This window comes from Lissotriton vulgaris, chromosome 3_1 (assembly GCF_964263255.1).
Source record: "Lissotriton vulgaris chromosome 3_1, aLisVul1.2, whole genome shotgun sequence".
Lineage (NCBI taxonomy): Eukaryota > Metazoa > Chordata > Amphibia > Caudata > Salamandridae > Lissotriton > Lissotriton vulgaris.
Window position 1 is genome coordinate 1,242,468,807 of NC_141689.1, and position 25,232 is coordinate 1,242,494,038.

General features: G+C 47.0%; 1 protein-coding gene across 1 annotated transcript in view; it reads right to left on the minus strand.

The window, feature by feature from the left end:
- Positions 1-25,232, minus strand: part of LOC147727726 (alpha-2-macroglobulin-like) — a 1,118,600-nt gene that overhangs the window by 697,631 nt on the left and 395,737 nt on the right. Inside the window, exon 12 of the mRNA XM_086961723.1 lies at positions 24,197-24,424. Coding sequence (XP_086817849.1) covers positions 24,197-24,424 — 228 coding nt within the window. The remainder of the gene's footprint in view (positions 1-24,196; positions 24,425-25,232) is intronic.

Here is a 25,232-nt window from a genome sequence, read left to right on the forward strand (position 1 = left end):
CAGATCTTTTGACTGGGTGTGAGTGTTTGGTTGATTTAGATGCTCCGTCCATCACAACCCCTTTTTGTACCGCTTTTGCCCGCCATAAGTGTGGCAGGGTATGCTCAGACGTGAGTCCCTTGCTCACTTTGCCACTGGATTCAAGCATGCCGGGCTGAAGACAGCTGGAATGCCAGAAACCAGTCCTCGGAAGCTTGTTTCCGGTCCAGGGAAGACATGTCTTGGCAGATCGGGCTGGACTGTTCCCATGAGGCACAGGGTCAGACTGATTTGCATATAGCCATGTCTGAACTGGGGTGGCAGAGTGGGCTAAAGAACGGTGATGGATTAAACACAGATCTTTTGACTGGGTGTGAGTGTTTGATTGATTCAGATGCTCCGTCCATCACCACCCCTTTTGTACTGTATGTTTTTAAGGCTGTTTAATTTTTTTAACAAGAGTCTTTGATTTTTCTATTATTAATGACACTGATTTTATATTGCTTTGCAGGCACTGACACAGGAGCGTGCATCAATCCTATTGAAAAACACACAGAACGCATCAGCATTATATATCTTTTTGATTGTTCATGGTATTAGTATTCAGGTCCAATTGGGCAGTGACTTTTTAGATTATTTGTGCTCCAATTCCCTATTTAGTGTTACTTTTGTAAGGAAAATATGGATTGTTACTCTTCAGCTGCACTATGCATTTGAAATGTGTATCCAGTTGGCACAGTATTTATGCACTTGCCAAGTATGTTGTATCTATACATTATGGCATTTTCAGTATTTGGGCACTTGCCCAGTATGCTCTTTTGATATAAGGATTTATTTTTAATTTAAACTTTAATTTACAAATGGCATTTTTGAAGTTACAGAATTGTTATATGCATGAATTGGGCTTTCAATTAAATTAATGTAATATTGAAAAACATTCAAAGATGGCCGCTGTCACTGTGTGAATAGTGGCCCATTTTCAGTATTGATAGCCAAACAGCGAAAATAGTAAGCTCATGTATGTGAAAGCATTGTGCCAAAGGCTGGGAAAGCCAAAACAAGTTTGACGGTGTAATTCTCTGCTGTGATAAGTGCTAATTAAAAAAGGAACAACAATACCGCTCAGAGTGCTGGTCTGTACTTCAATTTTGGTATTGTACTTATTTGCATTTGAACACGCCTGGGCGCAAGGGTTGATGAGCGTCGCTGTTGTTTTGGATGCATGCCAGCTACACGCACTTTGAAGAGAATATATATATATATATATATCCTTCTCACTTCGCTCGATGCCGCTCTCACAGCATCAACAGTCACATCCAGACCGTCAGTAAAACAAAAAAGGCAGACCCAAGGGATTCCAGTGCAGTGATTTAATCCATATTAAAGTTTAAAAATACAACCCAGCAAGCCCGCATGACGCGTTTCGCCTCCAGCCGGAGGCTTGATCACATGATATATATATTACCTACTGGCGGTCGCCAGTAGGTATATATTGTTAGGATTTTTTCTCTATGGGACTTTTGAAAATTCTATGTCTAATAACTTTGGCGTTTGTGGACGGAATCGGCTGAAATTTTCAGGAAAATGGCACATTTTGTTTCTGAGCAGCCCCTGAAAATTTGGGGGGGTTTTGTCTATCTGTGACAGCGTCCCAGGTAGCGCTCCGGCTCGCGTACTTTTCACGTAACGGAACTTTGCGAAGCGAAGCTGATTGGCTCTCCGGGTTCTGTCAACATTCTAAACAGTCCGGAACGGCCGCCATCTTGTCTCTCGGTAGGATCGAGAGACAAGAGGAGGAGAAAAACGAAGGGGGAATTTAATGAAAGGGGGCAAGGTAGACCCCTCTTGACCCCCTAAGAATGATGTTGGGGTTATTTAAAGGGTCCCGTGGGGCAAATAAAAAAAATTTGATTTTTCGCGGTAGAAGCGTTTCCCGGTTTGCGAACCGGGTTGCGAACCGGTAGCGAAACAGGAATTCACCATTTTGTGTTTCGTTTTAATTAAATTACAAGATGGAGGAAAAACAATGTGGGAAATGGGTATAAGGGGGTACGGGAGACGTATCCTGACCCCCTATGATTTCTGAGGGTGGCTGAGGATGCTCATATATGTTGATACATGTTTTCCAGCGGCTGCGCGTGAGCGGATTTTTTTTTTTTGCTGCGTGACGTCTGTTAACGTTCGATTCGAAGGAAATCAGGAAGTGTTGACCGCCATTTTGTCACTGCGAGTAAATATATTGTTAACAATAATTGTTATAAATTAATCCGTATTGATAAACATTGTCTGCACCATCTTGCCTTTTTTCCAATGCCACACTTTTGTCGTGCACGGCAGCCATTTTAGATGCCTTGACCAGACCCACTCTCTGCACGCCGCCGATCCTCAGCATGGCTCCCCACCCTCGCAAGCATCTCCCCCACGCACTGGTCACCCACGCTCTCTCTCTCATGCATGGGCCATAAACCTCCTCCCATCTGTGCTGCTCTTCCCTGAGAATCACACCCTGTGCCCGCCCAACACCTCCCTTTCACCCTATTGTGCTCCGAAGCTGCACCTCCTCGCTACCCGTGAGCTCGGGACAGAACGAAGAGCCAATTTTGAGCGTATTGATCTTTTTCTTTGTCTTCTAGATACTTCGTCGGAGAAATGCCAAAGAAAGTCGCAAAGAGAATGACGACCGACCAGATGGTGCGGGCCCTTTGCAAAGAGATGTCCGACATAAAGAAACGGTTGGCGAAACGGGACGGGGAGGAGGGTTCGGGCCCTGCGCCGGCTGGAGGGAGACCTAAGAGGCCGAGAAGGGTTCCAGCCGGTGGAGACGTCCCGGTCCCCTCTGTACCGCTCGAGGCGCCGACCCCAGTACCAATGGAGGGAAATCCAATCCCCGTTGTCGTCACCCCGACATCCAAAGATGACATGCCCCCCGAGCTGGCAGCACAGCTAGCAGCTTGGTTGGGGGAGAGTAGTGATGGCGCCACGGCTGCCGAGGCACAGGCGCTGATAAAAGGGCTTCGTGAGAAGAGAGATGCAGCTAAAGTGACTGCGCCGTTGGCGGGAATAGACAAGCCGCAAGCGGCCGAAGCTGCGTCCGGTGCAGGTAAGCGGCCATTGCCGATCGCAAGGGACGAGTCAGCACCCTCTCGTAGAGAGAGATTGGGACAACATGTGCCTTTAGCTATAAAAGAAAAGATCTGGGCTGGGGAGTACGTGAATATTTTCTCCTTGCTTGTTGATCATTATGAGGTGGAGCATGTTAAAAGTCAGAAGGACCTAATGCATCCGAGTGTTTGGCGCGCAAAAATGGCCGCCTTTAAGGTAAATGAGAATATCGGCAACTGGGGCAATGCGTGGGGTATTTTTACATCGATTTTGGGGGAACGTAGGCCCGAGTTGCTTTCTGAATTTCCCATTTATCAATCACGAATTATGGGTTACTCGACAGCGTATCAGGGTAACCATTGGTTTTGTTACGACAATCTGTTCAGGAAAGAAAAGGAACATAACAAGGGTTTGACTTGGGATTGTTACGATTCTGTAACATGGGATAAAATGAAAGAATCAGGAATGTTAAAGATGCCATTGGTTGGGAGCAATGTTGTAGATTACTCCCGCCAAAATGTGGGGACGCCCTTTCGACCAAGTACGAGCACCGACGATCAGTCGAGGCCCGCAGGCAATACAGGGAGGAAGGGTTTCTGCTTTAATTTCAACAAAGGGAAATGTACCAGACCTCCGGGATCGTGTAAATTCAAACATGAGTGTAGTACGTGTGGGTCGTCCCATCCTGAGTCATCGTGCAGAGCCAGAACGGGTGAGAATGGGGTTAAGGGAGGCGCCAAACAGGTCTAATCTAGTCCGAGGGGCGCCTTTACCAACCCCGATTGATACCTTGGCAATGATTCCCTGGCTCAGTGAATACCCGGATCGTACTTCTGCTGGGGTGCTGCGGAACGGTTTTTCACATGGTTTCCGCATCCCGGTGGGGGACTTTCAGGGTGTAGGGATTTGTAGAAATCAACTTTCTGTTTTACAACATACAGCTGTGGTGCAAGAAAAAATTCAGAAAGAGGTTAGCCGGGGACGGGTTGCTGGCCCGTTTAGTGTACTCCCGGTACCGGATTTTGTTTGTTCTCCGTTAGGGGTGGTCCCCAAGAAGGACCCAGGTGAGTTTCGTTTGATCCATAATTTGTCTGCTCCACACGGCCTTTCGGTGAACGACGCAATTGATCCAGAAGTTTGTTCGGTGCGATACGCATCGTTTGATGAGGCAGTAGCCATCTTGAATCGCCTGGGGCCCGGGACGTTGATGGCGAAATCAGATATCGAGTCAGCGTTCCGGTTGCTCCCGGTACACCCAGACGATCAGCGTCTTTTGGGATTCGGGTTCCAGGGGTCATTTTACATGGATAGGTGTATGCCAATGGGATGCTCTATATCATGTGCTTATTTTGAGCAATTCAGTACTTTCCTGCAATGGGTGTTCACTAAGAAAACGGGTTTCCGAAATGTAATGCACTACCTTGACGACTTTTTGTTCCTTGGTCCCGCCGGAAATCCCGAATGTGCTCAGGCCTTAGCTGAATTCTGTGTGTTGATGGGTCATTTTGGCGTGCCATTGGCACCGGGTAAAACTATGGGTCCCACGACTTGCCTCGAGTTTTTGGGGATCGAGTTGGACTCAAGGGAGGGGTGTTTCCGTTTACCAGCTAGCAAAGTGTTAAAATTCAGGGGAGCCCTCCAAGTATGTTTGAATGCATCTAAGGTTACACTGCATCAGTTGCAACAATTAGTGGGAAAGTTGAACTTTGCCTTGAGGGTGATCCCAATGGCTCGCCCTTTTTCCCGCTCAATTGCCCAAGCGATGGTTGGCCTAAAGGAGGGTCATCATCGCACGAGGTTATCGGCTGAGGTCCGCCAGGACATGCGTATTTGGTTAGCATTTTTGGCGGACTTCAATGGCCGAGTCGTCTGGAACAAGCCAGCCGTGTCCTCAGAAGAGCTGGGGCTATGGACAGATTCAGCAGGAAGCATAGGCTTTGGCGCCATCTTCGGCACAAAGTGGTCTGCTCAAAGGTGGCCCCTATGGTGGCACGAGAAGGGGTTAACAAGTAATATTGCTTTCCTTGAACTATTTCCCATTCTGGTGGCCCTGAGAACCTGGCCAGAAGGGTTCAGAGATCATTCTGTCGTGTTCTGGTCCGACAATATGACCGTGGTAGAATGCATCAATAGTCAGGCAGCCCATTGTAAATTGATTTTGAGGCTGCTCAAAGAAATTGTCCTACTGTGTATGCAACTGAACGTGGTATTCAGAGCAAAACATGTCCCAGGGGTGATGAATCAGGCTGCTGATGCACTGTCTCGTTTTCAAATGCAGGCTTTCTCGGGTTTCCTTCCTTCAGCGGACCCGGAGCCGGCACCCTTCCCCGAAGCTCTCTGGTCTCTCGGTGCCCCGAACTTCGTCACCTCGTGGGAGAGAGTCTAGCACCCAGGACAAGGAAGGCATATGAAGGGGCGTTCCAGGCCTATTTAGCCTTTTTGGGGGCAGAGAGAGGGGGACTTTGGGGTCAGGAAGAGTGGGTAGTACTTTTTCTGCTGTCCTTACGTGGAGCTGGGAAATCGGTGGCTACGGCACAAAGGCATCGTGCCGCCATTTCTTTTGTTGCCAGGGCCCATGGCATCCTGGACCCAACAGCGTCTTTTACAGTACAGAAAGCGCTGCGTGGGTGGCAACGCCTAGAGGGTCGCAGAGTAGACGTAAGACGACCGATAGGTTTAGACAGGTTGTCCCAGTTACTGGCCACACTCCCTAACACATGCTCGTCCCCCTTCGAGACCTGTTTGTTCCGGGCTGCATTTACGCTGGCATTTCACGGGGCTATGAGAGTTAGTGAGCTAGTTGCAAGGAACAGACAGGATGTGACGGGGGGCTTGTGCAGGGAACATGTCCAGATCAGGGGTGATGCGATGATTGTCTCCTTTCTCAGGTCCAAGACTGACCAAGATGGGAGAGGGGACTGCACGATCATTCGCAGGGACCCCGAGTCACCCATGTGTCCGGTACAATGCTTAGAAGATTACCTAGCACGAAGGGTGGCATCATGGGGGGGGACATTGTTGAGGCATGCAGACGCCACCCCGCTGACGAGGTTTCAGTTTCAGCGGGTGCTTGCAATTGCCATTGCCGCAGCGGGCTTGGACCCGGGCGAATTTGGGACCCATTCCTTTCGAATAGGGGCTGCCACTGAAGCTACAGCCAGGGGTCTTAATGTAGAACAAGTGAAACGTGTGGGGCGCTGGTCCTCCAATTGTTATAAGAGGTACGTGCGAGTGCACATGTTGTGAAGCTGTAATCATGTACTCACGCCTCTTGTCTTTTGTTTGTTTTCAGTTGCGCAAGCCTACGCGGCAGGGCGGACTGAGCAGTCGACCCAACACCAGGCCAGCGGTCGCACGTCACCGGCTGTGAAGAAGGAGGTGTGGGTCGTGGGCCACTCATACGTGAGACGGGCCGCAGACGTATTCAAAGCAGGTGACATGATTCACGTACCTGGGGAATACGGGTACAGAGTGTCCTTCTACGGATGGGGCGGTCTCTGTATTGACCAGTTTCAGGAATTTTTTGAGGGTTTATTAGAGCGGATGAGGTCACCGCCGTCCATAGTCATAGTGCATTTGGGGGGCAATGATTTGGTCACCACCGGTAGACGACTTCTCCTGGAGGCTATGCTTTCCACGGTAAGTTGGTTAGCGAGGAGAGTTCCGGGGTGCATAATTGCGTGGTCTCATATGATCCCACGAAAAGTGTGGCGGGGGGCTATCTCGATCCCTGCTTTGAATCATTCTGTTAGAAAATTGAATAACAAAGTGAGTAGGTTGTTCCGTTCTAAGACATTGCATTCGATCTCGCATAGTTGTATTAATGATGACAGTATGTATCTGGGGGATGGTGTGCATTTGTCGAGGGTGGGGAATGAGTTACTCATAGGTGACTTCTTAGCTTGGTTAAAATCGTTAAAACATGACCTTTAGGTAGGAGTTTTGTGGGGGGTCCGGATAGCCGGTCAACTATCCGGACCTGTGGCGGTAAGGTCATGATCGGTGAGCACTAATTGGTAGATCCCTATGAGTGGGCGTCACCCAACACGGATGGGAGCGCTCGGGAGAGGTGGCCATTGGCCCCTCAATGGGGAGGCGGTCCCGTCTAAGGGCGGGTCGCCGGAAGTAAAGGAAAGGCGGTCAAGGCCCCTTCCTTTGTAGGAGGGGTTACAGCCCCCTCCTGGGGGAATTTCCCGGGGCCAGTGTCATCTGCGACGGCAGATGCGGTAAGTTGTGTGGGGTGGGGGGAGGTCCACGATACCTTCTAGATACCACACACAAGTCTTCGAACGACCTTTAAATGGCGTCGAGTCTTAAGTGCCCCCGTCAAGTCAAGGGAAATTGTTAGTAGTTGCACTTGAGGTAAGCCTCTGTGCTGTCGCCCCTCCCAAGTGGGAGGGGTAAGTCTGGTTAGGGATCTTGACACCGGTTATGACCTTGCCGTTGGCCCTTAAACGTTAGGATGTACAATTTCAGTGTTTCTAGAGAATGTTTTTGTAGGATGCTAGTTCGGCTAGGAGAACCTCTGTATTAGAGAATATGTTAAGGTTAGCCAAACATAGCAATGTGATAATGAAATTGTACATAACATGAAACGTTTAATGTTTTAATTTTTTGTTTTAATAAATACGGCCGGGAGGGTCACTCCCTCCCACATCCAAAAACTTTAAGAACTGTTTCCGGTTTCCCTCCTTTTGGGGATTGTGTTGAGAGGGGGTGGCGGGTATCTCAGCCATATGGAAAGGGGCGACCACTCGGTCCCCCCGCACGTATGGCAGAGTGCCTCGGTCCCCCCGGGAAGCCATTTTTGGGCGGGAGGCGCGTCTCGGCTGGTATGCCCGAAGCGGCGTAGCCGGGGCGCGCCTTTTCCCGCCCTAGAGTGGGCTGGCCTAGACACCGACGTAGCCAGCCCCGCCCTAGGGGCAGGCAGGGGCGGGTTCTCGCCCGCCCTGAAGACGGATAAAAAGAGACGCAAGACCAGAAGACGTCCTCTTGTTCTTGTGCTCCGAAGCTGCACCTCCTCGCTACCCGTGAGCTCGGGACAGAACGAAGAGCCAATTTTGACCCACCCACCAGCCCCTGAGGACAGCAAGTCGTTGTGCAATAAAGTGATTTTCTATAAGTATGTTTTACGTTTCGTTTACAGGCTGTGAAAGTATCAGTTTGTTGTTGATCATAATAAAGTATGGTGAATATCGTGTAAGTTGTTACGATTAAAATGATTTGATGTAGTGTTGCATTTTAAGCATGTTCTTTCGGCCGTAGCGGCCAATGTTTTCTTAGGTTTGAGTAAGAATTGTCGTATTTATTTTTGGTAGGCGGTAAGGTCATGATCGGTGAGCACTAATTGGTAGATCCCTATGAGTGGGCGTCACCCAACACGGATGGGAGCGCTCGGGAGAGGTGGCCATTGGCCCCTCAATGGGGAGGCGGTCCCGTCTAAGGGCGGGTCGCCGGAAGTAAAGGAAAGGCGGTCAAGGCCCCTTCCTTTGTAGGAGGGGTTACAGCCCCCTCCTGGGGGAATTTCCCGGGGCCAGTGTCATCTGCGACGGCAGATGCGGTAAGTTGTGTGGGGTGGGGGGAGGTCCACGATACCTTCTAGATACCACACACAAGTCTTCGAACGACCTTTAAATGGCGTCGAGTCTTAAGTGCCCCCGTCAAGTCAAGGGAAATTGTTAGTAGTTGCACTTGAGGTAAGCCTCTGTGCTGTCGCCCCTCCCAAGTGGGAGGGGTAAGTCTGGTTAGGGATCTTGACACCGGTTATGACCTTGCCGTTGGCCCTTAAACGTTAGGATGTACAATTTCAGTGTTTCTAGAGAATGTTTTTGTAGGATGCTAGTTCGGCTAGGAGAACCTCTGTATTAGAGAATATGTTAAGGTTAGCCAAACATAGCAATGTGATAATGAAATTGTACATAACATGAAACGTTTAATGTTTTAATTTTTTGTTTTAATAAATACGGCCGGGAGGGTCACTCCCTCCCACATCCAAAAACTTTAAGAACTGTTTCCGGTTTCCCTCCTTTTGGGGATTGTGTTGAGAGGGGGTGGCGGGTATCTCAGCCATATGTTTCTGAGCAGCCCCTGAAAATTTGGGGGGGTTTTGTCTATCTGTGACAGCGTCCCAGGTAGCGCTCCGGCTCGCGTACTTTTCACGTAACGGAACTTTGCGAAGCGAAGCTGATTGGCTCTCCGGGTTCTGTCAACATTCTAAACAGTCCGGAACGGCCGCCATCTTGTCTCTCGGTAGGATCGAGAGACAAGAGGAGGAGAAAAACGAAGGGGGAATTTAATGAAAGGGGGCAAGGTAGACCCCTCTTGACCCCCTAAGAATGATGTTGGGGTTATTTAAAGGGTCCCGTGGGGCAAATAAAAAAAATTTGATTTTTCGCGGTAGAAGCGTTTCCCGGTTTGCGAACCGGGTTGCGAACCGGTAGCGAAACAGGAATTCACCATTTTGTGTTTCGTTTTAATTAAATTACAAGATGGAGGAAAAACAATGTGGGAAATGGGTATAAGGGGGTACGGGAGACGTATCCTGACCCCCTATGATTTCTGAGGGTGGCTGAGGATGCTCATATATGTTGATACATGTTTTCCAGCGGCTGCGCGTGAGCGGATTTTTTTTTTTTGCTGCGTGACGTCTGTTAACGTTCGATTCGAAGGAAATCAGGAAGTGTTGACCGCCATTTTGTCACTGCGAGTAAATATATTGTTAACAATAATTGTTATAAATTAATCCGTATTGATAAACATTGTCTGCACCATCTTGCCTTTTTTCCAATGCCACACTTTTGTCGTGCACGGCAGCCATTTTAGATGCCTTGACCAGACCCACTCTCTGCACGCCGCCGATCCTCAGCATGGCTCCCCACCCTCGCAAGCATCTCCCCCACGCACTGGTCACCCACGCTCTCTCTCTCATGCATGGGCCATAAACCTCCTCCCATCTGTGCTGCTCTTCCCTGAGAATCACACCCTGTGCCCGCCCAACACCTCCCTTTCACCCTATTCACTACCGCACCCTCTGACACTCCTCTTCCTCTGTGTCCGATTGTCCAGGCCGGTCCCAGGCTATCACCTAGCCCTGCGGATGTAGTTTATGGCCCCAACTGTAAAGAATCACCCCTCTTCAAAGGAGTTACAGTAGATCAAGGCCCCCACCCGATGAGATCCGTCACACCACACGCATTCCTACTATCTGATAACGATCCTGTATTGTGATTGGGGAGGGGATTCTCACTGTAAGGGTGTGTGGGACCGAGCCTGAAGCGGAAGATTCCAGGGATGCCTTTTTGTACATCAAAGTCTTCACAATTATGTGTCACATTAAAAATATATAGCACTACAATAAAGTAGTAGGATTATATCACTTTAATAACTTATAAATATATACAACGCTCCAAAAAAGTAAACACGTTAAAAAAAAACATTTTAAACAACTATTTACATGGCGGCCTGCTGCAACATCCATCTCAAAGCAACAATGGGCTGCTTTGGTCTGTCTTTTAGTCGGCAAAATCCGTCGGCCTGTGAGGTGGCGTCAGTAGCGGACCGTTGTGCGAATAGGCGGAAGAAAGCACAACGTGCCGAGATCAGGACGGCACCGATGTGGTGTCCAGCAAGTTGCCGCACTGGTCTGGCCATCCTACAATGCTGCGCCGAAAAACGACGTGGGGCGCCCCGGGTAGGGGGGAGGCGGCGCGAACGGGCCTCCCCGCCTCCCCAGGTGGAGGCTCCTCAGCTGCAGTGGGGCGCCCCTTGGCATCCAACTGAGTTGCGCCCGCTCTTGCGGCACAGTGCCTCACCCTCCATCCAGCTGAGTTCTGCCCGCTCTTGCGGCACAGTGCCTCACCCTCCATCCAGCTGAGTTCCGCCCGCTCTTGCGGCTACAGCGTCTCGTCCACCATCCAGCTGAATTGCGGCCACTCTTGCGGTGCAGCGATAGGCGGCTGCAACAGGACTCTCAAAATGGCAGCCGGCTCTTTGGATTTGGGCCTGGTCCACTAAAATGGCCCTGGGACACCTTGGAACTCGGACGCTTGCCTGCTAGGGCATGGGCCCCATTCCCGAAAGCGTCCCCTCTTTTGACTGATGGTTCTTGTTGCCTATCTCTTCTGTTGTCATTTAACGGAACATTTTTGGACTGCCGAAAGGGGTTCTGGTCCGACCGCTGGTTGTTGGAGACATTTTGACTATATCCTGGACCTGCCCGGCCTCGCCCAAAATGGCGCCGGTATAAATGGGACTCGTAACTCCTTGTTGTGTACTGGTTGTCCAGCCTTGATATCATGAGATACGTATGCAGTTTTGAAGCACATGGCGGGCGGGGACGAGTACTGATTGAACATTTGGACATCCCTATTGATATTAAGTTCTGATGTGTTATTGATTACTGTACTATTGAAAGTTCGAATTAACGTCACCCATGGTACTTGCCCGCAAATGTATATCTAGATAATTTTATTGTAACTGGCCCTGTCGTACTTTAATTATAAAATGTACGTCCACCTATTCCGCAACTGTTAGACACCTTAGTTCTTGCAACCTAATGGCCCGCCCGTTACGTTCTTCTACAGTGTAAATGTCCCCTCATCATATACGATTACAGTTTGCTCCGTGGCCGGCCCACGTGGTTATAGGCCCGTATTTGTATACTGACATTTTCACAATAAAGGTTTTTAAAACAAAACATGGTAGTAGTACCTAGATTGGTAAAGTTTTGAATAATAGCCACTGTTTTCGAATCAGTAAAAGGCAAGTGAAATAAAGCAGCCCGATTACTTGACTGTTAAAAGGTATAATATGCAGGAAAGCAGTAAAGATAAATGGTCAAGGGCTGTTGTGTTTTCCACTCCTGCAACATAAAGTGATCGATAAGAATCCGATATTCATGCCTATCAGCGACTAAGACAGCAGGTCGAGCCTCTTTTGTTCAACGGCTCCCTCATGGGACGAAGAAACGCCCTTTTTCTCGAAATAGGAATATTTTACTTGCAGGACAGTTGTAAATTTCCTGGGAAAATACATTAGCCTGGAACATTGTTAGTGATAAACTGTAAATGCATCTGGGTCCTTTGCTTTACAAGTCAGAGTGAGAAAAAAAAAGGTGGGGCTTTCATCATTTGGGAAAAAAAATGTTCTAAACCAATGAAAAGCGTTATTTTTAGGTCATATGACCAAGCCTTCCATCATTAGAAAAACAAAAGTAAAATGAACCAATGAAAAGTTTTATTAACAAGTCACATGACCTGTTATGCTTACGTTACCCGCTGCGCACCGCGCCCTGGATCGCTTCCGGGAAGCTGCGCCTCGCGCACCGGAGCACTTCCGGGTGCGTTAACGCGGCGCGTCATATGACGCATTACGCGACAACGCAGGTCCAGAATATAGTCAAAATGTCTCCACCAACCAGCGGTCGGAACAGAACCCCTTTCAGCAGTCCAAAAAGTTCTGTTAAATGACAACAGAAGGGACAGGCAACAAGAACCTTCAGTCAAAGAGGGGAGGGCAAGTTCTTCTCTACCGGGTCACGTTGGGGCTCCACCGCAACTGATCGAATTGGTAGTCTACAGTGTTTCTGGATGTTTCAGATTGAAGCTGGCGTCAGCATGAGAGCACCCCGCGGCTACGTCGTGGCCATTCCGCGAGCAATCATGGCAGTCGCTCCCCACCGGAAGTCTGCGGGAGTCGGGGGTCCCGGTGACTGTTGTAGAATCTTCAGGGCTGAGGGGACTCTTTTGGGAATGGGGCTCATGCCCTAGCAGTCAAGCGTCCAAGTTCCACGGTTGCCCAGAGCCATCCTTGCAGGCCAGGCCCAAGTCTGTGGAGCCGACCGCCATTTCGTGAGCTCCGTAGCAGCCGCCTGTCGCTGTACCGCAAGATTGGGTGCAATTCCGTTGGATGGCGGGTGAGACGTTGTAATAGCAAGAGCAGGCGCAATTCAGCTGGCCGAGCGAGGCACTGTGTCGCAAGAGCGGGCGCAAGTCAGCTGGTCGAGTGAAGCGCTGGGGTGTAGCTGAGAAACCTCCACCTGGGGAGGTGGGGGAGGCTCGTTCGCGCCGCCTCTCCCTTCTAGTGCACCCCACGCCGTCTCCTGGCGCAGGTATATGTGATGGTCGGACCAGGGCACCGCAGGACGTGTCTTCAGGTCAAACGGATTGTGGGACAAGGTGTGGAGCAGGCGCAATTCAGCTGGCCGAGGGAGGCACTGTTCCGGAAGAGCGGGCGCAAGTCAGCTGGTTGCGTGAAGCGCTGGGGTGTAGCTGAGAAACCTCCACCTGGGGAGGTGGGGGAGGCTCGTTCGCGCCGCCTCTCCCTTCTAGTGCACCCCACGCCGTCTCCTGGCGCAGGAATATGTGATGGTCGGACTAGGGCACCGCAGGACGTGTCTTCAGGTCAAACGGATTGTGGGACAAGGTCCAGAATGGAAGAGTCACTAAAAGGCAAAAAGTTCCGCCTGACCCCGGGAGCCGGCCGCCTATGTCGGGGCGATCTTAGGCCACATATGGGCAACAAGACTTGAGGAGGGGGTAGGAAAAATCCCGGGAATGGCGGCATGCATTTGAAGCGATGTTGCAGCAGGCTGCCATGTAAATAGTTATTTAATAAAACGTTTTACCCTGTTACTTTGCTGGTGTGTTGTATATATTTATAATATTTGCATAGGGTTTGTCGTTATTTTGGGCGGGGTGGGCGGCGGAGCCGAGCTGTCTTGCAGCCATCATGGTGTCGAGCTCAGTTCCTCTCACTAGTTTCGTATTTCTTATGAGGGGTTGTTCCTAATGTTTCTATTTTAGCGAGGTCAAAAAGAGATCCCATTAGTGGCCTACTGATTTTGCTTGATTCCTTTTGTTTTTTTAATGATTTTTCACTATCTGCAAAGACAAAACAGAGTATTGCGACTCTGTGCTTGTTTGTAAATAGAGAATGAACCAAAGAGAACCAATTCCAAAACAATAAATGCTAGGATAACAATCAATCAAATGGAGAGGGAAGCAGGCACGACGGATTACAACGGGGGCAAAGGCCTGCGCTACCTACCCTTCACTATCTGCAAAGAGAGAATACTCCTAAAAGTAAAGAGGGGGGGGGGGCAGCGTTCAAAGCACATCAGTGTGCATAAACACGAAAATGTTTTTACCTACCACGTACTTGACATTTTAAAGCTTTTGATATTTGCTATTAAAAAACCATTGACATTCACTGAAAAAAACATTGGTTATAGACCACATATAGTTAGGAATTAGCATTTACAAAACCTTGAAAATTCACTGAAAAAAACATGGGTTATAGACCATATATAGTTAGGAATTAGCATTTACAAAACCTTATTTTACTCACACAAAACCATTGAAATTCGCATATATAGTTAGTTGCACTAACTATATTTTCGCGCACCCGCAATCCACTGCTGATCATGTCACATATTACATCATTCATGACATGGTCAGTGACATCACTGATGACATCTCAAATGACATCACTGATGTAGTCAATCCCGTCACGTGCTGCCCAGGACCCCATGAAGAAGAAGCAGGAGCTTCGAAACGCGTCGGGGGTGATGTATTAAAACCGGACCAATTTTGCAGCCCTTGTGAAATAAATAGTGTTGTTACACTGCACCAGCGGAGTGGCGTCCTTGTGTTCAGGGGCATTTTGGAATAATATATATATATATATATATATATATATATATATATATATATATATATATATGGAAAAGCTCGATCTTAAAGTAAATTTAAAAAAATCTTTTATCATGTCCTGTGGCCCAGGCAAGAGACAATTAAGTGTTATCTCAGTGGGTGCTGACAAACTTTTTTCCACCAACACCTTTCTCTACCTAGGAATGGTTTTTGCTGCGAGCGGCTCGTGGAGTGGACATTTGGTCCACGCCACGAGCAAGTTCTCAAAATCCATTAACTCTATTCTCAGCCTTCCACGGCCTAAGAAAGTAGATGCCATAAAAGCCATTTTAAAATGTTTTAAATCACAATGTGTACCAGTAGCTACTTATGGAGCAGAGATCTGGGGTCTGGGAAAAACACAGAGCATCCAGACAGAGGATAATCGCTTCTTCAGAAAAATCCTCGGAGCACCCATTACCTCCTCGGAATACATTTGCCACTGCGAACTGAATCTGCATTATATATCAGATTTTATTGCCTCCAGACCGGCAATGTTCTGGCTCGCCATTTGGAAGAATAACATGGCTGGCTTAACCCAGGACATTATAAGAGACTGCCTTTATTGTGAAAAAGGGATGTTAATCCCTTGGCTTTCTGGAGTGTTTAAAAAATTGATTAGCGTAGGCAAAGGACACCTTTTCCTTGACCCTAGCAAAATCAACCCTAAAGATAAAAATGATTTAAAATCTGCACTGTACGCACTTTATAGAGAAGAAAGATTGGCAAGGGAATTAATCAAACCAACAATCCAGGCTTATGTGAACAAAGATCTGTACATACAACCAATCCCATTGTACCTCACGCTGCCAATGACAAATTGGGAAAGATCTTTACTTTTCCGCCTCAGGGCAGGGACTGTCAGATTTTTACTATGTTTTCCATTAGGTTACTCCTTTTTAAAATCTGGAAATAATTTGTGCCCATGTGACGATATGAGCCTGGAAATTGAATTACATTTCTTCTTCTTTTGTAAATTTTATCAAAAATATTTTAAATGGTTTTTAGCACCGTATTTTAAAAAGCACAGACCACTTTCCTTGGAGGAATCAAATTTGATGCTGTTAACTTTGAACAATGAAGAGCTGATATTCCGCACTAGCACTTTTCTAAGAGTTATTACCCATGTCCGAAAAACAATGGAGAACCCTTAGTAAATCTGTGAACTATACTGGTAATTGATTTTTATAATGTTGTTTTTAATTACTGTAATTATGTCATTTGATTTGGGATTGTTTGTACTGCTTTTATGAATTTGCAAAAATTCGAATAGAGATTTTGAATTGAATTGAATTGAATCAGTCGGAAGAACTCTATACACACTTATGAATCTCAATAATTAGCTTCTGCGTGTATAAATGCATCGTAAAATAACGGAAGGAAGAAGAAAATCAGTGGTGAATATCAGACTCATAAAAATAAAAAGGAGAAGATATTTAAGGGTTAAGTACAGCGTGGCCCACTGGAGGGCTTTACAATGAGATTGTCAAAAATACAAGAACATTATGTATAGTATAAAATTGGATTACCCACTAGAGGGAACAATAGTTCTAAACTTTATTGACACCCGGTAAAGAAAGTAAAAAATGTAAGGGCAGGCAAATGTTAAAATAATACCTGAAAATCCTTAATATGAGAATAATAGTATGATATTGCCAGATGAAATAATGTATGTCTGATAAGAATATCATTCTTTAATTTTATTTTGAAGCATTTGTATGTGTAAAAATACATTTCCTGTATTAAGCAAACGAACTACAGAGCCCAGAATTCTCTGGGAAGCTTGAATAACAAACAGGAAACAATGTAATTATTGTTTCCTGTAAGAGACATTAAAAAAAACTGCTAACCATGTGAGTAATTGACTGTGAACAAGGTAGGCAGGATTACCGGAACGCATGGGTCAAACTGTGCTGGTGGTTATAAAATGGATTTAAAAATAAATTAACTTCAAAAGGAAGATCGCTGGTGTTGCGGCTTGATTGTTTCCTCTTTGAAACGTTGTTTTTCATGAATTGCGGTTTGGTTCAACCGCGTAAGCTACGCACCTTTAATGCAGCGCCAAGGAGCCAGGGAAAAAGGAACCGCCTTGTTTGTTTTTGACACGATCCCTGGCTGGTGCTCACCGAGAAAGAACGGAAACTGCCCATCAGAAACACAAAGCTGAGCAGAAGCGGAGTCACGCCACCCGGAAGACTTTACCAAGGTAAGAACGTGCAGCTTCGGCAACAGCAGAGGTCGTTTCTTAGGGAGCGGCCAGAAAAAAAGAAACGGCATCTTGAGAGCCTCTCGGTTAACAAAGTGGGGATTGTATTGAAGGGCACAGGAAAGCAGAAAACGTGTGCAAGAAGAATCCAAATGGGGATTCAGCATTTTAAAAGTTCGCTACTTTAAAGCCTTGTCTTTCAGCATAAACACCCGACAGCAAAATCCTCTTGAAACAAGCATTTGCAATGCAATAGGTCTTGCATTAGGAAAGTTTGAGCTATTGGTATTGTAAATGACAAATTTTTTATTTATGTGTTGGTTTGGAAAATAGTGAATTGAATAGCTTTGTCATTTACAATGCCAATAGTTTTAACTTTCGCAAATGTGACACCTGTAGCATTTGTAATGCAATATGTGTTGTATTTACTTGACTTAGATGTATTGCTATTACAAATAAAAATGGCTTTTATTTTTTTAATAATTAATACTTAAAAGTTATTGTAATTTATAATGGCAATAGCTTTTGTAAATAACTTTTGTGAAGATTATGTTCATTGTATTTTATTGTGATGAAAATCAAAGAACAGAAGTGAACTATTAACATATTTTTGTGACATTTGTAATGAAGCTTGAAACATTGAGAGAACATATTTGAACCAGTTGTTGAATGGTTGCAAAGATTGATGCTGTGGTGGCGCGGAGTGATGTTGTGGTGGTGACAAGTGATGCTGTGGTGTTCAGTGATGCTGTGGTAGCGCATAGTGATGTTGTGGTACCCCTGAGTGATGCTCTGGTGGTGCTGAGTGATGCTGTGGTGATGCGATAAATAGAGTGATTTTGATAGATAGATAGATAGATAGATAGATAGATAGATAGATAGATAGATAGATAGATAGATAGATAGATAGATAGATAGATAGATAGATAGATAGATAGATAGATAGATAGATAGATAGATAGAGTGAGGGCGATAGATAGATAGAGAGAGGGCGATAGGTAGAGTGAGGGCGATAGATAGATAGAGTGAGGGCGATAGATAGATAGATAGATAGATAGATAGATAGATAGATAGATAGATAGATAGATAGATAGATAGATAGATAGATAGATAGATAGATAGATAGATAGATAGATAGATAGAGGGAGGGTGATAGAGAGATAGACAGATAGAAGGGTGATAGATAGATAGACAGATAAAGTGTATTTATGTTGCATTGAGTAGATTGTAAGTATGAGGCATGTAATTATATGGCACTGAGTGGTAATATGGGGGGTGTATATTGTATTCAGTAGAGGGTAATTGCGGGCCGTGTAATTATGTGGCACTGAGTGGTATTTGGAGTGTATGTTGCATTGAGTGCAGTGTAATTATGTAGCCTGTAATTATGTGGTACTGAGTGGTAATATGGGGAGTTTGTGTTGCATTCAGTAGAGTGTAATTATGTGGTGTGTAATTATGTGGCACTGAGTGGTATTGTGTGGAGTGTGTGTTGCATTCAGTAGAGTGTAATTATGTGGTGTGTATTTATGTGGCACTGAGTGGTATTTGGAGTGTATATTGCATATTACTATGTGATTAAGGAACAGTGAGCAACCCAAGATACCCTTGAGGGCTTGGGTGAGTAAGTAGAAAGGTATAGGTGCCTTTAAGGGGATTTGTTTAACAAAATATAATTAAACGTGATTCAACTAACTCTTTAGGACAGGTCAATGGTCCTTATTCTTGAAAGGACCATTGACTTGTCCTAAAGAGTTAGTTAAATCATGTTTAATTATATTTTGTTAAACAAATCCCCTTGAAGGCACCTATACCTTTCTGCATATAACTATGTGGCACTGAGTGGTATTTGGAGTGTATGTTGCATTGAGTGCATTGTAATTATGTGGCGTGTAATTATGTGGCACTGAGTGGTATTTGGAGTGTATGTTGAATTGAGTGCTGTGTAATTATGTGGCACTGAGTGGTATTGTTTGGAGTGTATGTTGCATTGAGTGCAGTGTAATTATGTGGCATATAATTATGGAGCACTGCGCGGTATTTGGAATGTATTTTGCATTGATTGCAGTGTAATTATGTGGCACTGAGTGGTATTTGGAGTGTATGTTGCGTTGAGCGCAGTGTAATTATGAAGCATATATTTATGTGGCACTGAGTGGTATTGTGTGGAGTGTCTGTTGCATTGAGTGCAGTGTAAATATGTGGCATGTAATTATGTGGCATTGAGTGGTATTTGGAATGTACGTTGCATTGAGTGCAGAGTAATTATGTGGAGTTTAATTATGTGGCACTGAGTGGTATTTGAAGTGTATGTTGCATTCACTGCAGTGTAATTATGTGGCGTGTAATTATGTGGCACTGAGTGGTATTTGGAGTGTATGTTGCGTTGAGCGCAGTGTAAATATGTAGCATATAATTATGTGGCACTGAGTGGTATTGTGCGGAGTGTATGTTGTATTCATTAGAGTGTAATTATGTGGTGTGTAATTATGTGGCACTGAGTGGTATTTGGAGTGGATGTTGCATTGTGTGCAGTGTAATTATGTTGCATATAACTATGTGGCACTGAGAGGTATTTGGAGTGTATGTTGCATTCAATGCAGTGTAATTATGTGGCGTGTAATTATGTGGCACTGAGTGGTATTTGGAGTGTATGTTGCGTTGAGCGCAGTGTAATTATGTAGCATATAATTATGTGGCACTGCGTGGTATTGTGTGGAGTGTATGTTGTATTCAGTAGAGTGTAATTATGTGGTGTGTAATTATGTGGCACTGAGTGGTATTTGGAGTGTATGTTGCATTGTGTGCAGTGTAATTATGTTGCATATAACTATGTGGCACTGAGAGGTATTTGGAGTGTATGTTGCATTGAGTGCTGTGTAAATATGTGGCGTGTAATTAGGTGGTACTGATGGTATTTGAGAAGTATGTTGCATTGAGTGCAGTGTAATTATGTGGCGTGTAATTATGTGGCACTGAGTGGTATTTGGAATGTATGTTGCATTGAGTGCAGTGTAATTATGTAGAGTGAAATTATGTGGCACTGAGTGGTATTTGAAGTGTATGTTACATTGAGTGCAGTGTAATTATGTGGCGTGCAATTATGTGGCACTGAGTGGTATTTGGAGTGTATGTTCCATTGCAGAATGTGTGAGGGTGCTGAGTGTGAGGGAATGGTGGCATGCTGCGCTTTAGATGAATATGTTTAACAGTAAAGTGTGCCATACTGCAATTGCTACAATAGTTAATTGTGGATGCTTTAACAATTGATGTGTGCACTGATGGCTGGTGGTGTGTGTGCCTGTAGAAATGGTGCACTGATGGCTGGTGGTGTGTGTGCTTGGTGAAAGCATGCACTGACGGCTGGTGGTGTGTGTGGGCCTGGCCGGCTGGTGGTGTGTGTGCCTGGTGGAAGTGTGCACTGATGGCTGGTGGTGTGTGTGCCTGGTGAAAGCGTGCACTGACGGCTGGTGGTGTGTGCCTGGTGAAAGCGTGCACTGATGGCTGGCGGTGTGTATGCCTGGGGAAAGCGTGCACTGGTGGTGTGTGTGTGCCTGGTGAAAGCATGCACTGACGGCTGGTGGTGTGTGTGTGCCTGTCCGGCTGGTGGTGTGTGTGCCTGGTGGAAGCATGCACTGATGGCTGGCAGTGTGTGTCTTTGGTGAAAGCGTGCACTGACAGCTGGTGGTGTGTGCCTGGTGAAAGCGTGCACTGACGGCTGGTGGTGTGTGTGCCTGGTGAAAGCGTGCACTGCCGTTTGGTGGTGTGTGCCTGGTGGAAGCGTGCACTGATGGCTGGTGGTGTTTGTGCCCGGTGAAAACGTGCACTGATGACTGATGGTGTCTTTGCCTGGTGAGAGTGTGCACTGATGGCCGGTGGTGTGTATGTCTGGTGAAAGCGTGCACTGATGGCTGGTGGTGTGTGTGTGTGTGCCTGGTGAAAGCGTGCACTGATTGCCGGTGGTGTGTATGCCTGGTGAAAGCATGCACTGATGGCTGGTGGTGTGTGTGTGTGCCTGGTGAAACCGTGCACTGACGGCTGGTGGTGTGCCTGCCTGGTGAATGCGTGCACTGATGGCTGATGGTGTCTGTGCCTGGTGAGAATGTGCACTGACGGCCGGTGGTGTGTATGCCTGGTGAAAGCGTGCACTGATGGCTGGTGGTATGTGTGTGTGCCTGGTGAAAGCGTGCACTGGTGGCCGGTGGTGTGTATGCCTGGTGAATGCGTGCACTGATGGCTGATGGTGTCTGTGCCTGGTGAGAGTGTGCACTGACGGCCAGTGGTGTGTATGCCTGGTGAAAGCGTGCACTGATGGTGGGTGGTGTGTGTGTGTGCCTGGTGAAAGCGTGCACTGACGGACGGTGGTGTGTATGCCTGGTGAAAGCGTGCACTGATGGCTGGTGGTGTGTGTGTGTGCCTGGTGAAAGCGTGAACTGACGGCCGGTGGTGTGTATGCCTGGTATAAGCGTGCACTGATGGCTGGTGGTGTATGTGTGCCTGGTGAAAGTGTGCACTGACGGTCGGTGGTGTGTATGCCTGGTGAAAGCGTGCACTAATGGCTGGTGGTGTGTGTATGTGCCTGGTGAAAGTGTACACTGACGGCTGGTGGTGTATGCCTGGTGGAAGCATGCACTGACGACTGATGGTGTCTGTGCCCGGTGAAAGTGTGCACTGACGGCCGGTGGTGTGTATGCCTGGTGAAAGCATGCACTGATGGCTGGTGGTGTGTGTGTGCCTGTTGAAAGCATGCACTGATGGCTGGTGGTGTGTGTGCCTGGCCGGCTGGTGGTGTGTGTGCCTGGTGGAAGCGTGCACTGATGGCTGGTAGTGTGTGTCTCTGGTGAAAGCGTGCACTGACAGCTGGTGGTGTGTGCCTTGTGAAAGCGTGCACTGACGGCTGGTGGTGTGTGTGCCTGGTGAAAGCGTGCACTGCCGTTTGGTGGTGTGTGTGCCTGGTGGAAGCGTGTACTGATGGCTGGTGGTGTTTGTGCCCAGTGAAAGCGTGCACTGATGACTGATGGTGTCTGTGCCTGGTGAGAGTGTGCACTGACGGCCGGTGCTGTGTATGCCTGGTGAAAGCGTGCACTGATGGCTGGTGGTGTATATGCCTGGTGAAAGCGTGCACTGATAGCTGGTGGTGTGTGTGTATGCCTGGTGAAACCGTGCACTGACGGCGGTGGTGTGTATGCCTGGTGAATGTGTGCACTGATGGCTGATGGTGTCTGTGCCTGGTGAGAGTGTGCACTGAGGGCCGGTGGTGTGTATGCCTGGTGAAAGCGTGCACTGATGGCTGGTGATGTGTGTGTGTGCCTGGTGAAAGCATGCACTGACGGCCGGTGGTGTGTATGCCTGGTGAATGCGTGCACTGATGGCTGGTGGTTTGTGTGTGCCTGTTGAAAGCATGCAATGATGGCTGGTGGTGTGTGTGTGTGTGCCAGGTGAAAGCGTGCACTGATGGGCGGTGGTGTGCATGCCTGGTGAAAGCGTGCACTGATGGCTGGTGGTGTCTGTGCCTGGTGAGAGTGTGCACTGACGGCCGGTGGTGTGTATGCCTAGTGAAATCGTGCACTGATGGCTGGTGGTGTGTGTGCCAGGTAAAAGCGTGCACTGATGGGCGGTGGTGTGTATGCCTGGTGAAAGTGTGCACTGATGGCTGGTGGTGTGTGTGTGTGTGCCTGGTGAAAGCGTGCTCTGACGGCCGGTGGTGTGTGTGCCTGGTGAAAGCGTGCACTGACGGCCGGTGGTGTGTATGCCTGGTGAAAGCATGCACTGATGGCTGGTGGTGTGTGTAAGCCTGGTGAAAGCGTGCACTGATGGCTGGTGGTGTGTGTGTGTGCCTGGTGAAAGCGTGCACTGATGGCTGGTGGTGTGTGTGTGTGTGTGTGTGTGTGCCTGGTGAAAGGGTGCACTGATGGCTAGTGGTGTGTGTTTATGCCTGGTGAAAGCGTGCACTGATGTCTGGTGGTGTGTGTGTGTGTGTGTGTGTGCCTGGTGAAAGTGTGCACTGATGTCTGGTGATGTGTGTGTGCCTGGTGAAAGCATGCACTGATGGCTGGTGGTGTGTGTGTGCATCTGATCTCCGGTGGTGTGTATGCCTGGTGAATGCGTGCAAAATCTAACATCTGCTAAAATCCTGACTTAGCAATCCTTAACATAGGGGGTGGATTATGCTTATATGACCCTATGGGTCGTATCAGCTAGGTTATCGCCTGTTTGCAGGGAACATCGCTGGAAAACCAGCGATGTTCCCTGCAAAAGGGCGATGACCTTGCTATCTCTGGAATTTTCATCGCCCTGGAGTAACGCATTGTTAATTACGCACTACCAGGGCGATAAATAACAGAGATAGCCTGCGATAATAAAATACCGCTAATATGCCCCTAAATTTGTTCATTCTTTCTCTTCTTTCTTTCGATCATCTGTCTTCCATTTCCCATTACTCGTTTTCATTATTTCTTTGTTTCCTGGCATCTTTATTTCTTTGCCGCTTTTCATTTTTCTTCCATCTTTTCTTCTTACTAGCCTTCTTGCCATCCTTCATTCTGTCTTTCTTTCCTACGCTCTTCCTTCATTTCCTTTTGTTTGTTTCTATATTTCCAATCGACGTTTGCGCCTTTTCCCATCTTGCTTCTTTTTCTTTCCATATTTCTTTTCTTATTTGGAATCTACTCTCCTCTCTTCCTTCGTGAGCTTACACTCAGTATGCCTCTCAGTTTTTGTTTACCATTTTAATATTTGCTCTTTTTCACTCTCACCATTTTTGGTTACTTTGCCACCCACAAGTCCCACCCCAAAGCTGTTTCATGGAACTTATTCTCGCAGTATTTTTTAGCTTCTTCTTCTGTCTTCTGATGACGTGTGTACCACAGATCAACGTACGGCAGGGCTATAAAGCTTTTTATTCTACCACGGTGTTCCCCGCCTAAACTAAGGTACAGGCTGCTTCACTTTTTTTTTTTAATCATCATATTAATATATTTCATTGTATGTAGTTATGTACTTGGGGGCGGGTGGGGCAGGGGGGTTGGAAAGTGCTCAACATGTTGCCATCCAGCTGTTTTCCAATTGTTTCCTCTTCTATGACGACTGATGGGCTCTCTCTCCCCCCTCACCCCCCCCCCCCCCCCGCCCCCCCATTCGCCACAACCGGTTACACGCCTCTATTTTTGTATTCATTATATCCCACAGTATAATGAGCTAATTGGTCGTTTCTCTTTACCAGTAAGTACAGCTTGACTTCCACTGCATTTCCCAGACTCTCAGGAGTCAAGATGTAGTGGATGGTGACCAGTTCCTCCTGGTTGCAGTGCAGCCTGGCGCTCTTGGGCTCCACCTTCAGGTAACTCCTGCTCCGGGAGTTCATCCGTTTAACAGCATGATTGGCAATAGGATACTCAGGGGATATCCAATTGTAGCCGCCACAATACGAGTTCTGTTTATAAAAGGCCTGATAAGGAAGACACAGGAAAATATTTATGACAATTGCCACAATGGACTTCCTACAATAGCGAAAAAAGCAAAACAGAAAAAGCACAGCTAGTGGAGAGAGAGAGAGAGAGATTGAGAGAGAGAGAGAGAGAGAGAGAGAGAGAGAGAGAGAGAGAGAGTATATATATGTGTGTGTGCGCAAACAACTTACGGTGTGGCTAAATGATGTAAAAAAACATGAAACATCCAGACTCTGATGTGCACAAACCTCTACAGAGGGCATCTTACAAAAAGGTCCTGTCCATTTTGTAGGTTATATTGTCTTTCTGTGTTGATACAACCCTTCTTGTTTTGATGTGGGGAGAAGATGCTTCCGCTAACAATATTGGGCCTCATTTACAAAAAAAGTGCTGCAGCGCGGCATCGCAAGCCCTTTGGCTGCACCACACTGCAGAACTTTTACAGCACAGAGATGCAACATATTTATATTTATAACATGACGCATTCCTGTGCGCGCCCCTGCGCTGGCACACAATGGGCTGCCATGTGCCGACACTGGCACCTTTGCACCATGGTGCAAGGATGGTGCAAGGATGTCTGCTTCGCGGGGATAATTGTTTATGTGCAGAAGAGTTCCCTTCCTGCATAAACAATCTGAAATGCCGTTTTTCAACTTCTATGTGTGCTACCTTCACACACATAGAACTTGCAAAACGTCATTTTTTCGACACCTTCCTGTACATAAACAATCACATCACGGAATAAGATACATATGTATAGCATAACTCATGCTCTTTTTCCCTGTAGTGCTACAGATACCAAGTGGA